Source organism: Leptonychotes weddellii, chromosome 8 (genome assembly GCF_054177405.1).
Source record: "Leptonychotes weddellii isolate Sample4059 chromosome 8, ASM5417740v2, whole genome shotgun sequence".
In the NCBI taxonomy this organism is placed as follows: Eukaryota; Metazoa; Chordata; class Mammalia; order Carnivora; family Phocidae; genus Leptonychotes; species Leptonychotes weddellii.
In genome coordinates, this window is record NC_138376.1 from 74,450,441 (window position 1) to 74,465,789 (window position 15,349).

The 15,349-nt window shown below is 36.9% G+C and overlaps 1 protein-coding gene across 1 annotated transcript in view; it reads right to left on the minus strand.

Moving 5' to 3' along the window:
* The window catches only part of FBXL4 (F-box and leucine rich repeat protein 4), a 75,331-nt gene that overhangs the window by 38,488 nt on the left and 21,494 nt on the right, over positions 1-15,349 (minus strand). Inside the window, exons 4-5 of the mRNA XM_081828694.1 lie at positions 11,900-12,245; positions 2,841-3,085 (exon numbers count right to left, since the gene is read on the minus strand). Coding sequence (XP_081684820.1) covers positions 2,841-3,085; positions 11,900-12,245 — 591 coding nt within the window. The remainder of the gene's footprint in view (positions 1-2,840; positions 3,086-11,899; positions 12,246-15,349) is intronic.

Here is a 15,349-nt window from a genome sequence, read left to right on the forward strand (position 1 = left end):
ATATCAAAGACTAGGGAACTCTATTATAAAAGAAAAGTGGAATTATAAAAGATGTGGTTCTAATGAGTAATGATATGCATGAGCAGTACTTGAAGTTGCAAATCACAAATCTGGAGATAGAATAGGATTTTAATAACTGATTAAAACTTTTAAGTTCTTGTTATTCCAATTCAACCTATTTTCCCACTCTTTTGAATAATATAAATTCCTAAAAAGTTCCTTGAAATCCAGTTAAACAGTTCCAACCTGTGAGGAAAGGTTTTTCGGCAACAAAAATAAACTGTATCAAACTTTTCCCAGAGACTTGCTCAACAGCAGCTCATTATCACTGGTCTCTAGTTTAAAAATGTACTTTTTTCTTTAAAGTATTATAAATAAGTCTTCTTCACAGTAATGAGCATAAATAGACCATACTTATTCATAGATTATTCATTAATAATCAAGACATAAATATGTATTGTTTATTCTGGGAATGCTGCCTACAAGCCATAATGACTATCAATTCGGCAGTCAAGTCAAGGAGGCCAACAGCAATCAGTAGGCAAGACTCCAGTATCTCCCATCCAAAAAAAGAATTCTCTTTTCCTGGTATTTAAATGTTTTATTTCCTTCATGGGAACAATGACTATGCTTAAAGGAATGCTATCAAGATTTATAGTTTCACTGGCTGAAATACTACCGTAAAATATGGAAAACTTAAATTTATGTATGTACCTTTGTGATTATTCAAACAGCCCCACAGCAACTAACATGGCTGAATTGAAAATGGAAGAGAAATTGCTGGTGAGAAAGTAGACTGGAGCTTTAATCTTGCAAAAGAAGATCTTTATCCATTATGATTCTAAAATTTAAAAAGTAGCATTACTAAACTTTCTTCTCACAACTTATGCCTCTGCTCATGCACCAGAATGAGTGAAACAAAGGGAGTTTTAAAACAGTGATTTAATACTACTGTTCCATTTTACTCATTATATCATGGTTTTATGCAACATTTTGCCAAAGAAGCTGGACTTCAGCTGTTCACTACCAATGTTTTCTTTAAAGTCTACACTCATTAGTTATCATCCTGTTATTTTATTAATAAAAATATAGGAAGGATGTTTACATGTTTATATCTTTATTCTTCCTATAGCCTGACGTAGGAACTATGTTAAACATTTCTTTACACAGTCAACACTCAGTATAATTTCTTAAACACTAAGGATGAAAACAAACAATAAATTCCGAGTAGTGGGAAATATTGAAGAAAGAGCTCTTAGAGGAATTAAAATAACCTGAAAGGTCCTTATAATGTAAAATAATGCTTACTGACACCAGTCATTCTATCTATGAGTTAGTCTTGATTTTTGAGCCACGGTGCATGCTCTAAACACCCACAATCATCATTAGCTTCAGTCCTTCTTGGTCCTATTAGCAGGGAGGAAAATTTTCAAATGAAGGCTGGGGGTGGGGGGAGCAAGGGGAAGTAGAAAGGATTCAGCTGTGTTTCATTGGATAGCTGTCAAATGTCCAGCAATTTTTAAAATGTGGATTCCATAAAAATTCACCAAAATCATACTGCCAAAAAAGAAATGCCTATTTTTTTTACCCTAGGTATCTCCTAAGCAAATTTACATAACAGAAAACATTTTGTACACATAGCATGAGATAGATAGATAGATAGATATATACTCTCTGACCCACAATACCGTAATGTTTTATGTAAGATCTCCTTTCTATGGCTCTATTTTTGGCGGGAAAGAAAGGAACTCAGGGTATCCAGGGTTTCAACATGTGCTATAAGCCATTACTGCTTGTGTTTATTTTTTACTTTGTTGCATAAACTATCAATATTAGCACTTTGAACACACTGTTATTCTCCCAAAAATTATTATTTCATCCGAATTTTATGGCATCAAATATTTATTTCTGGAACTGCATCTTTATTTTTATAGTCTAGTCAAGGGAAAACAAGGCTCAATATACAAATTTCTAATTCATAAACCACTGTTCAAGAATGTATCCACTGAGGATGTGTGAAGAGAAAGCTGTTGTTCATTTTTAACTTCTAAAAACCAAATAGAAGATGATCCATTAATCAAAAATAACAGGTAATTTCCCCAAAGTTTCTACTCCTTCATTATTTAACTTAATGAAATGATGGGATTATACTGTAACGGACAATGAGAATAACCCTCATCAAGGTTAAGAGAAAAACACCTGTTTGTATCATAAGCAAAATTAATATGGCATTACTAAATGAATATGCATTTGTGCAAGCTTTCAAATGTTTAACAGGTGACATTTAATAGTAAGAAAACGAAACGCTTAAATAGAAAGGAGCAGAAACACCTGGGCAGGTCTGCAAGTGTGGTCGCCTACTTAGCATGCAATTGCATTTTCAACATAATTAGTTTAAATGAGCTTCTAAATTTGGGTGATGTATTGCACATGTAATTAAGATTTAATTAAAAATGTTCTATAATAAATTGTTTTCCATTTCTGACAAATCACATTAGAGAGGTAGATTTTGATTTGGAAATAGTTTTTAAAATGTGTTAATCATCTGTGCTGAAAATATGAGAAAAAAAAGGAGGTCTGCTGAAAGTTACTTGGGATTTACAAAATTGGAGGGAAAGGGCAGAGTTTTGCGTCATATTATTGTGAAGTTTAGCTGAAGAGGAAGGTGAAACTCATTTTGATAAGTAGAAGCATTCTGAACGTGACGATACACAAAATGGGTTTCTTTTTTATTTCTGTAAAGTATACAGTAGATACTTTCAAACTTTTCCTAAGGAAACGACTCAACAGTTTAAGTACCGTGTGCTGGTAAAATGAGCACAGCAAGGCTTGGAACTAACCTGCTAAATCCTGCCACAGAGATGAAGCCCCTATTGCCAGTCCAAGATAAATTAAGCCACTGAACGAGGGTGCAGCGAGGCTGCAGAAATTCCAGAGAGGTGTCATTTAGTTTTGCCCAGTACGGTTGCAGATTGAGGTGGATGTATTGTAGAGGATCACAGCAATGCTGGTTCAGTAGTTTGCAAGTCTGGGCTAATCTACACAGGTCTGGTAGTGTAAGATGATTCAGAATCAGTTGAATGAGCTACATCAAACAGATTGAAAAACAGAATCACTTAAGTATTTTGTCCGGTCTAATAAAGAACAATAGTGTCACATAATTCGTAACAATATTTTCACATACAACATCAAGACTCCACAGCATTACCCAAATCAGAAGAAACCATACTTACATAAAACAATATATATTACATTTCAAAATTGTTTTAAGTATACTCGGTTCATGTTGACTACTCATTTTTTTTTACAGTACAAACATCTATTTTGGTAATCTGTTGAATAATAGTTTCTCATAGACTCAACATTTACTGAACATCTACTATACCTCAAACATGGTGAGAGATGAAGAGTTGCCATTTTCAGAGTTTTGCAGAGTCCAATGGGAACTGGTAAGTACAATGACATGTTTTAATAGCTTTGAAAGACAGGAGCAGGGGCTGCTCTGGAAGATACAGGCCTAACCTCAAAGGGAGAGTGTACTTATACCAGGAAGGCTCAGCTTTAAAGGGTGAGAGGCAAACTAAGTGAAAGACTAGTTAGTGGTTGGGGCGCCTGGGTGGCTCAGTTGGTTAAGCGACTGCCTTCGGCTCAGGTCATGATCCTGGAGTCCCGCATCAGCCTCGCTGCTCGGCGGGGAGTCTGCTTCTCCCTCTGACCCTCCCCACTCTCATGTGCTCTCTCTCATTCTCTCTCTCTCAAATAAATAAATAAAATCTTTAAAAAAAAAAAAAAAGACTAGTTAGTGGTTAAGGACTGGGCTATGCGCAGCCTCACAGAGGGGCGTGAATTTATTCTGAAAGCAATAAGGAGTCTTGAAGGGCTTCACACTGCAGAATGACATGGTCAGATTTGCATTTGGAAAGCTCATGGCAGGGGGTACTCCTCAAGGCAGGGAGGCAGGGAGGCAGGGAAGCAGGGAGGCAGGGAGGCAGGGAGGCAGGGAAGCAGGGAGGCAGGGAGGGAAACCAGCCACGGAGCTGCTACAGAATTCCCAGAGGAAAGAGAAAACAAGGGCCTACTGGCAGTGATGATGTAGCAAACATATACAAAAAGTATTAAAGAGGAGGAATCCAAAAGATTTTTTTATCTCTAATTAAAATAGTTTCCTTGAACTAGTCCAAGATTTTTTTTTTTTTCCTTGACTATGAGCAGTTTGGGGCTTCTAAACTAACTTTTCTAGAACTACTGCTAAATAGCCTGGTCTGGACCAAGAAACAAAGAAAAAAAAAGATCAAATATTTGCTAAATGGTAAAAATCTTTAGATGAGAGAGAATATTGAGTTTCTTGCTTAATGCAGCGTATTTGTCTAGCTACACTTTTTGTTTTGCAAATACACCCTTTAACCTTAAATGATGTTCTTCGATTTATTTGACTACGTAAGCCCAATATTCACTTCAGGACAGAATTTCACTGTTTTAGGCCAAAAACTTACAAAATAGTGACAACAACATGATATTTAAAATAAGCTTAAAGGGTACATAAAATATGAGCATTGCTGACTAATACATAGATTGTGTTCAGTAAGGCTTGGGGTATTTTTGCTCTTTATTTTTAAGACTGAACTGGACTTTAAAAAATATTAAAGGTGTCTGATATAAAAAAGAGGGAACGATAAGGAAATTAAAAATTATTCTAAAATCCCATCACCCCAATAACATGCAAACTGCTGACATGTAAAATATTATACAAACAACAAAAGAAAATTGGGGTAAAACATTAGAAAACCCAAACACCGAAGAAAGGTAGAAAATGAGAAGTTTCTATCATCAAATCTAACGAACCCTCTCCCCACTGGTAAGCCCTTAACGTTTTTCTGATCTCTTCCAATAAATATGTACAAAATCCCATTTTGGATTTGCACTAAAAGAATGATAATATATACACTGTTCTATACCTTGCTTTTCTCATTTAATGATGTATCTTATAGGTACCTCTTTATCTGCACACAGAAATCCACCCCATTCCTTTTTATAGATGTGGCATACTGTCCAACTGATTTCTCACTGACATAATTCCTGTTTTAATACTGCAATAATGTTGTGTGTGTGCATGTATGTATATCTTGGCAAACTTTGCAAACATACCTTAGGGTAAATTTCATGCTTTTAAGTTTTGACATAAGCACAAAATTGCCCTTCAGAGTGTTTGCATCAATTTACTACAGTGTAAAAAAGTACCCATTCAGGGGCACCTGGGTGGCTCAGTCGGTTGGGTGACCCACTCTTGGTTTTGGCATAGGTCGTGATCTCATGGGTTGTAGGATCGAGCCCCGCGTCAGGCTCCGTGCTCAGAAGGGAGTCTGCTTGAGATTCTTTCCCTCTGCCCTTCCCCTCACACATACTCTCTCTTTCTCTCTCTCAAATAATTTTTTCAAAAGATTTTATTTATTTGACATACACACACACAGAGAGAGAGAGGACAAGCAGGGGGAGGAGGAAAGGGAGAAGCAGGCCCCCTGCTGAGCAGGGAGCCCGATGCGGGGCTCGATCCCAGGACCCTGAGATCACGACCTGAGCCGAAGGCAGATGTTTGACTGAGCCACCCAGGTGCCCCAATAATTTTTTTAAAGTAACCATTCACTTATGTCCTAGACAGCACTGTTAGCAATAAATTTCATCATTCTGAAACCAGAAAAAGAAGAAACAGAAACAAAAACAGTATGGCACTGTTGTTTTTTATTGCTGTTCTTTTTTTAACTACAGAAATGTAACCCTTTGCCAAGGGATTTGCCAATATTTCTGTTCTTTTGGCCTGTTTCTGGACTCTATTCTGTTCCATTTATTTATCCATTATTTCTCTCATATCAATAGACCTCTAAGTCAAATGAGTTTTGTTCTAATTTTTTTAGAGTTTATGCATTGGAATGCACTGGATTGTTTGGCTGCAAATGAGAATCTGTCTTCATTGTTGATGCACAAATATCATTCCCATAGCTTCAGAATATGCCTTATTATCTGGTGGAATTAGCGCTCCCTCCATTACTCTTCTTTTCCAGAATTTTCCTGAGTATTTTCATGTTTTTTCAGGTAAACTTTCCAATTAAAAAACAATAAAAAAAAATTCTGTATTTTAATTGGGACTTCATTGAATACACAGATTAAGGAAAGCTGACACCTTGACTTTATTGTGTCTTCTTAGGCAAGGGCATGGTACGATTTATCATTTAATGATCTTTCATGTTCCTAGAGTTCCTAAAGCTATTGATTTTTGTCTATTAACTTTGTGACCTGCCAACCTTTGTTCCTAATAGTTTGTCTATTCTAAGAATTCTAGTACATAATCATATCATCTGCAAATGATGATGATTTTATAGCCTCCTTTCCAAAAATTATGCCTTTTCCTTCTCATATTTCCAGCATTGGCTAGTGTTTCTAGAATAATGTTAAGTAACACTGTTGTCTTGTTCCTGGCTTTAATTTAAATGTGAGCCACAAATGTGGCACATACGTAATTTTTAAAGTAAATACATTTTTTTAAAAAGTCAAAAGACTGCAGTTAATAATACTGTATTGTACACCTGAAAGTTACTGAGAGTAAATCTTAAGCATTTTCAACACAAACATTAAAAAAAAAAAAAAAAGAGCGATACGAGGTGACGTATGTGTCACTTATCTCGATCTTGGAAGTCATTCTACAATGTATATGTATATGAAATCATCAGGGCGCCTGGGTGGCTCAGCCAGTTAAGTGTCTGCCTTCGGCTCAGGTCATGATCCCAGCGTCCTGTGATCAAGCCCCGCATCGGGCTCCCTGCTGAGCGGGGAGCCTGCTTCTCCCTCTCCCTCTGCCTGCCTGTCTGCCTACTTGTGATCTCTCTCTCTCTAATAAATAAATAAAATATTTAGGAAAAAAAAAGAAATCATCATGTTGTACACTTTAAATATATACAATTATATTTTTCAATTATTCCTTAATAAAGTTAAAAATAAAGGCAAAAGAACAGTGATACTAATTTTAATATAGTTTATTTAATACTATATTAAAAATGATCATTTCAACTTGCAATCAACATAAAACTACTGAGATATTTTATTCTTTTTTTTTGTATGAAGTCTTTGAAATCCTGTATTTTATACTTTCAACACATTTTAATTCAGATTAGCCATATTTCAAGTGCTCAATAGTACATGTGGCTAGTGCCTACCACATTGGAGAAAGAATTTCTAGTGTTTGATAACTAAACGTGATGTTAGCTTTTGGCTAATAATATTTGGTAGTAAACAATTACTATCAAGAAGCTTAACAAGGTATATATATATTTTTTTAATGGCGATGGATAACAAATTTGGGTATCTATCCAGCTGTCATTTGTCAACCAATTTTATGTATTCACTAAGATGGGATAGGATTTTTCTCCTTTTGACCTAGTACTATGGTATGATAATTCTCTAATACCAAAAACAATTTCTAATAGCAAAACACCCTTGAATTCCAGGAATGCGTCCTTAATGATTTTGTTGTATTATCTTTTAAAATAATTCTATTTACTCTACTGTATTTGTTTGCAGAAGTAAAATTGGTCTGTAGTCTTTTTATGTGCTACAATGTTACCCTGGCTTCATAAAAACATCAAAAGCTTTCCTTTTTCTTTACGCCATGGAAGAGTTTAAATAATATAGGATTTATCTGTTTCTTAAACGTTTGAAAGAACTTATGAGAGCCATCTGGGCTTGGCAACAGTAGGATCTTAAATATTTGTAGAATGAATTAAAAATCTGTTGTTTTAACTACAATATTAAAAGTCATATCAGGAGAATTTTTAAGCAGTTAGTGCAAGAAGGCATTAAAAATTAAATATATCCCTGTATCAGAGGATCAATAATTCACTTTTTCCAGATGATTTGTAATTTAAATAACACCCGGCAATTTCTGGCATCGTTCCAAACAAAAGACACCAGTGTTAAAAGATGTGTATTTTGTGTGAAAACATTCTATGATACTTAATATTACATTTTAAGCAAATATCAAAATAGAAAAAGAATAGCAAAAAGTCAGAGACCATGACATTGACATGTGAAAAAGCACTTTTGGATTTTGATTAAATAAGAGATGACACGTTTCAGGCCTACAAGACAATACCCATTAATCATTACATATTTAGTATCTATTACAACGTGTTTTTATATGGGGGTATCCTAGCATGAAGTACCATTTGATACTACAGCGAATGTAGGATGTGATGGTGGGGAGGACTCCCCAAACAGAATTGATCTATCTGCCCTCAAAACCCACTCTACTCATAATACAATTATCTTCAACTATGAAAACACTGTCATTTGACACATTTATATATGGGTTTTTTTTTTCCACTTTAAATAATTTGGATTATCTTAAGATAATTTGGGTAACTTTTTTTTTTTTAAGTTTCTCTTTTTTAGTCACTGAGAGATCATTCAGTGTTCTCTCTCTCTGCATGGTGCTCGGCTTTCATCAGGGCTAGGTAATGTCCTCAGACTACAGATTCTGTCTCCCGGTTTTTTCCCCATGCCTCTGTGGTAGTGATCAAACCCCTTACCCATACTGGAAGCCTTCTCTCTCTGCTTTCCTTCAGCATAGAAACATGCTGAAATCTCTCCCAGCCTGCATCACAGATAGAAATCTTCCTACTCTGCTGCTCCCTCCACCATTCACTTGTCTTTTCTCCTTTTAGAAGTTAGAACAGATAATTCCTATAATTCATACTCTTCCCCATTTTGATATGCCTTTTTTGAGTGCCACACAAAGGGGCGAAATGTTACGCAAGATGACAAAGTAGTATTCATTATCGGTGGACAGTCTTCTCCATGTTACAGCCCATAAAAAGAATACATTCACAGAAATATTTTTCTGCTTACACTCAAAGTAAACAGTTTTTGTCTCTGCTTCTCTCACCCTCCTTCATGCCTTAACCAAATATGGCAAGGTTTTCTCATTCTTCACCTATGTTCATGGCTCCACTAAACTGATAAATGTAAAGGATTATCAAAGATCTCCCAGCAACCGAAACCTGTGGGTACTTGTAATTTAGCTCTCTGCAGCAGTGTGGCTATGTCCTTTTTTATGTTTTCTATGCCTATTGCTTTGCTTTTAAGACTCTTATCTTCATCTCGAGTGCCTTTTCTGATGGGTCTTCCTCTATGGGACTCCCAGATGTTAGTATTCCCAGAATTCTGCTCTTGGCCCTTGATTCATACTCGACAGACTCTCCCCAGTTAATTTTATCTACCATGGTGCCCCTTGCCTCTTTCAAGCAGACTCACTCAAATATAAACTCAGACCTTCCTCCTGCATTTCAAACTGAAATACTAACTGCCTACTGTCCTCAACCAGTTGAGATGCTTTGGTGAATCACAGGCACCTCAAAGGCAGTATGTCCTTCCTACCTTCACCCACTGTCTTATGATTAATGGCATGTCCATCCACCTAGTCATTTCGACCAGAAACCTGAAAGTCTCTCTGATGGTCTGCTTCATCTAGAGATGAACATTTACTTACTACTTTCAATTTCTACCCTCTGAGCTCTGAGAATATTTCTCTTACTCATCTCCTTTCCAAATCTTCCAGTATCCAGGCTTCATCATTTCTTGCCTCAATTACAGCAGTAATTTCCTAACTGGTGTCCCTGACTCCCACCCTGACCTCCTCTTGGTCTACTCTTCATTTGCCAGCAGAGTAATCTAAGACAGAAATCTCATTTTCTTATTCTCATTTTTTAAATAAATTAAATAAAACCTTCAGTGTTTCCCCACTGACTACAGAAAAGGTCCATGGTCTTTTTAATACCATGACACATATGAAAGACAAAATTTACATGAAGGCCAAAAACCTGAGCAATTATTCTAATTGTGGGACAACGCATGTGCAAAAATGCCTGCATATTATGGGACGTTCCTGGCATGTTAGGTATTCCACACCTTTCTCTCCCACTCAAAAAAGCATTATGAAGAATACAAGAGAATACAAGAAAGTGAGTGTGAAACTATTATAGGTATATCATCTCTAATTTTTTACCACAAGGTATTTATATAAAGTCTCAAGTATCTAGGACTTCGCCCCGATTAATTTTGCTGGGTACTGAAGAAATACAGCACCCTGAGGAACACAGGCTGAAGGGATAAAACGCAAATCTCTCAGTAAACCCACAAGCCCTCTCGGATGCAGGCTGTGCATTGCCAATGCCATGATGTCCCAATCACTGTCATCTCCACGAACGGGGTGCTGTAGAGTTAGGCACCGAGGCTGTTCTGAGCCTCCATCCAGCTTCATCTCTTACAGCCTCTGCTATCCAATCCTCTCCCAGTCACCCTGAAAGACCAGAGTTCCCAAACAGGTCACAGGGTTTCACTTCCTCTCACCTCTGTACATTCTCTTCCTTCTGCCTGAAGTTCCCCTCAGTTAGTCATCTGAATGCTCTGTGTCAGCCTTTTCTCAGGTCTGGATAAAATTCAAAAACTGTTCAAAATATATTTGCTGAATTTAAATCTCTATTTTGTAGTTTTAGGAAATGGGTAAGAATCAAAGAAGTGATTTTGTTTCCTCCTGATGAACTGCTCCCACTGTCGAGAGGACAGATACTCCTTGAAGCCTGGGGAACAACCCTGTCAGGATCATATCCTCCTCTTTCCCCAACTCAACTCTTCCTTTGACTTTCCTCAGTCCTCCCAACCAAGAGCCAGAAGGTCTCATCCAATCTGTGAAGTTTTCTTTCTGTAACACAAGACCTGCCCTAGATGGCCTGGGTGGGACCCTGGTCCCATGGCTTACTGACTAAATTACGTTGGATCCTTAACTTCATCTTTATGTGCCAACTTGAGCTACTTCACAGGATGTATGACAGCATTTTAATTGCAAAATGTTGTACGGGCATTGTGGTGACCGTTAGGCCTTCAAGAGGCCATCTTACTGTTCTCTGCAAGTTAAGTTACTTGTGTTATTACAATGAAACCTGAAATACCTACCAAGTTGGAAGGGGAGAGTCTAAATTGGCTGAAATTTGTTTATAAATTTTCTTGAAAAGATTTGGTTATATTATTTTTAACCACACATAGCAGTGGTCAGCAAGGGGCAAAAATGCCTGGTGGTGTGCTTTTGGCACCTGATGCCTGGGAGTCAGGGATGCTAAGCTGCTACACTGCAGAAATGCCCCTGGAGAGACACACTAAAAACAAAGCTTTAGGCAAAGACACCCTCCACCTGCCTAGACCAAAAATTATAACTAGTCAACATTATATAAAAGAGAGTTAGTAGAGAAGCATAAAGGACACTTGGAGAAACTATGGGCTTATCAAGTAGATAAGCATCCCTCTCACAGTCTTACTAATACTCTAATGCAAGACAAAAGTGGTAAGATTACTTAACATAATTTTGTCTTGTTTTTTCAGAATCGAAATACAGTCAACCCTTGAACAACAGCAAGGGTTAAGGGCGTCATCCCCCTCCACAGTTGAAAATCCATGTATAACTTCTGACTCCCCAAAAAGTCAACTATTAAGAGCCTACTGTTGACTTAAGCCTTACAGCTAACATAAACAGTCGAGTATCACATTTTGTATATTATATGTACTATGTACTATATTCTTTCAATGACATAAGCTAGAGAAGAAAAAATGTTAAGAAAATCCTAAGGAAAATGCATTTACAGTATTACACTGTAAAAAAAAAAAAAAAATCTATGTGTAAGTGGACCCACACAGTTCAAACCCATGCTGTTCAAAGGTTAACTACACATAATACATGAACTTATGTACACTTTACCAATGCTTCTATTTTTCCAATACCTAGCAAAATAAACATTAATACCTAAACATTTAAAAATTATAGTGTTATGTCCAATACTGCTACTGATTATCTTTGTCTTACCTCATAAGGCAGTTTATCAAAATATCCATTATTTGGCCCTTCCCTGAGGGCAGTACTACTAAACTTTTTGTTAAGACTGTCCATTCCACAACCATCCTTTTCTTCATAGTCATCATCTTCTAGATCATTCATGTCAATAAGTGAAGTCTTGAGAGAAAGCACTGGCTTGTCCTTCGTACCATGTAACACGACTGCATCTAATTCAGTGTAATATTCCAGAAGAGAACTATTTACTTCCAGCCGTATGAGGTTTGTGGGAAAATTTATCTGCTTAATACAAGGTTTAAATTGGCGAGCCTGGGAAGCATTCACCTTCGCCGGTCTCTCTGACCAAAGAATCTCCCATCTGCCAAAGAAAGAGATTTACCTATAATACACTTTAGAATGAGATTTACTGTTACCTTCAGGTTATGGCCGCATGCCCAACATGTTACAGCGTGATGCACAAAGGTATTAAATAAGGTGAACAGAATCAAACACAAGTATTATTTCCAGTACATAAATAAATAAATAAATAAATAAATAAACTAAATGTCATAGACCTTGAAATATTTGTACTACTTAAGTTATTTTTATAATTTCCTAAAAAGTGCTTTCTGGCACATTTCACATTGGTCAGTTAGAAACTGGCATAGCTAGACCTACATGAGGAACACCATTCGGTTCTACAGAAAAAGGAAACCCAAAGTCAGAATAAGGCGTACAGGATGAATAAAGCTCTGCTGTGTGCATGTCCTAAACCAACTGTGGGAACTACACTGAGCATCTTGTCACACCAGGGTCTCCTTTTCCAACTTTTCCATTTCTGTCACTAGCATCATACAAACTCAAAACTTTCGTTATCTCTGATTTTCTTTTATCTGGCCATTAAGTTTTATCAAATTTTTCATGAAATTGTCGCTTTTATATGCTCTTCCTCTGGGAATTCCCATTATTCTCCTCTTTTAGTCATCTGTGTATGTTCCAAATCTAGCAAGTATCTAACACATACCGGGTAAATAACATTTTCTCCTACTCCTCCAAAATGAACCCCCCCTTTCCAGCCAGATTAATCATTACCTTCCAGATAATAAACTCATTTCCACCTTTGTGTCTTTGCTCACGTTGTCTCCCCACAACGAAATGTCCAACCTGCAATTATATGCCCATCTGTTCTTCAAGGTCCAACTCACCTGCCATCTCTTCATGGAAGTCTCCTTATAAAACTATTTTCCAAAATTATTTAAAGATTCTCCATAACATAGCATCATTAGATACATAATATTCTCACATATGTGTTATAAGTAACCATTTCTAATATTGTTTCCAAATATATCAGAGAAAATTAGAAGCACAAAAAATACTTCAATAAACATCTTTCCATTTCTAATTACTTTAGTTAGAATTTTTTTAATACAGATTTTATGTCAAAAACTAAGTATTTTTAAGTCTCTCAATACATACTACAAACTGCTTTCAAAGAAGCTTATGCCAGCAGCATATAAGAATGACTACTGAGAGGCACCTGCCTGGGTGGTGTAGTTGGTTAAGCCTACGACTCTTGATTTCAGCTCAGGTCATGATCTCAGGGTCATGAGATTGAGCCCTGTGTCCAGCTTCACCCTCAGCATGGAGTCTGCTTGAGATATTCTCTCTCCCTCTGCCCCTCCCGCACCCCCCACAGCAGGCACGCACGCTCTCTCTCTAAAATAACAAATTCATAAATCTTTTTAAAAAAAAGAATGACTAAAGTTTTATTTATTTTTAAAAATAATCTGTAATTTCATGGTAAGCCATATCTCCACAGAACATAATTTATAATTCACTGATTACTAATCACACTTAAAATGTTTTCATAAACTTATGAATCGTATGAGGTTTTTTCTAATATATTGTCAGTTCATTTCCTTGGCCCAGTGACCTATTAAGATTTAAGTAAAAACTGATTACAGCAAGGCATTTAGGAAACTGAGATAGACAAAAGAGTGAGGCAAAACTATAGAAGTCATCAACATGCAGGCACCCTAGCAGGCCTTGAGGCCAAGATGGCAGCAAGAAGGGCACAGAGCACCAACTTGGAAGCGTAAGGCAGAAGCTCATGAGGATTATAGTGAACATATCACTAACCATTATAATAGGAACTTTTGCAGTTACTAGACCCTTTATAATCACCTCATATTTGCTACTTTTGCTGATTCTCTCCCGAAAATTCGGAATAAACCCCATCAAACATAAAGAGCCTATGAGTATTATAACTGGAGACAACACGGAAGTCAGAATGGAGAGATCAGTCCCACTATCTAACCAACCTTGGGAGACTAGGGAAAAGTTCTAAGGAGTACAGCAAGTTGTGGCAGGTTCAAAGAGTGAAGGAAAGCAGGCTGGGCGTCTTGCTCTTCCTGTAACAAGGCAGGAAAGCCCACCTGGAGTGCCAGGCCAGACCTAAGTACCCCTAGAGCTTAACTGCAAAAATCTTGAGGGTTCCTAACAACAGAATTGATTTGAACACTCTAATGTAAACCTACACAGTTAAACAGAGCTAGCCATATAGGTACAAGGAACTGAAGTATGAGTCATTTAAAACCATGTTGGTGGGAAAATGCATTCCTAATTTTGGACAGTGTATTTCCAAGAATCATGAGGCAAATGCTTTTACTGTTTATAAATAGTAAACTCTTACTGTTTGTCGCCACAGTAAAATGACATCAGACGATGTTAGAGGAACCTCTCGTGTCTAGGAAACAGGGACTGCACAGGACCCTGTGAAATAACTGCGTGTACTGGGTCACAACACATATGGTCTAACCCTATCTATTCTATGATTTAGCTTCAGTGAGGAGTTATGAGACTTAACAGAAACTCTGAAAATGTGATATAGAAATCACCTCTGCCAGGTCCTTTGCAATAAATAAATACACAACTAACACATGTTCTTCATGTACAGTTTGAACTGCATTATAATGCAAATTACATTATAAATTTACAAACATAAGCTTAAAGAAAAGCTCTGACTAGAGCAGAAATATTCTATTTTAATAAGGTATTAATCCACTAAAGTCCTCCCTACTTACCTTGCAGAATGGACAAAGTTAGACGATGCTTTAAATTGACTTCCTTAACCTTTGTTGTATATTTAAACATATCAGGAGTAACGCTATTTTAGCAACATTTTTGCTTCTTCTATGTAGCATGAATATTATATATTTACTTACACATATATCTTAAGTTGTAAATATGATGGCATACTTAAAGAAAAACATCAATATCATCAGTTTTTTTTTTTTTTAAAGATTTTATTTATTTATTTGACAGAGAGAGACATAGCGAGAGCAGGAACACAAGCAGGGGGAGTGGGAGAGGGAGAAGCAGGCTTCCCGCAGAGCAGGGAGCCCGATGTGGGACTCGATCCCAGGACCCTGGGATCATGACCTGAGCCGAAGGCAGACGCTTAACGACTGAGCCACCCAGGCG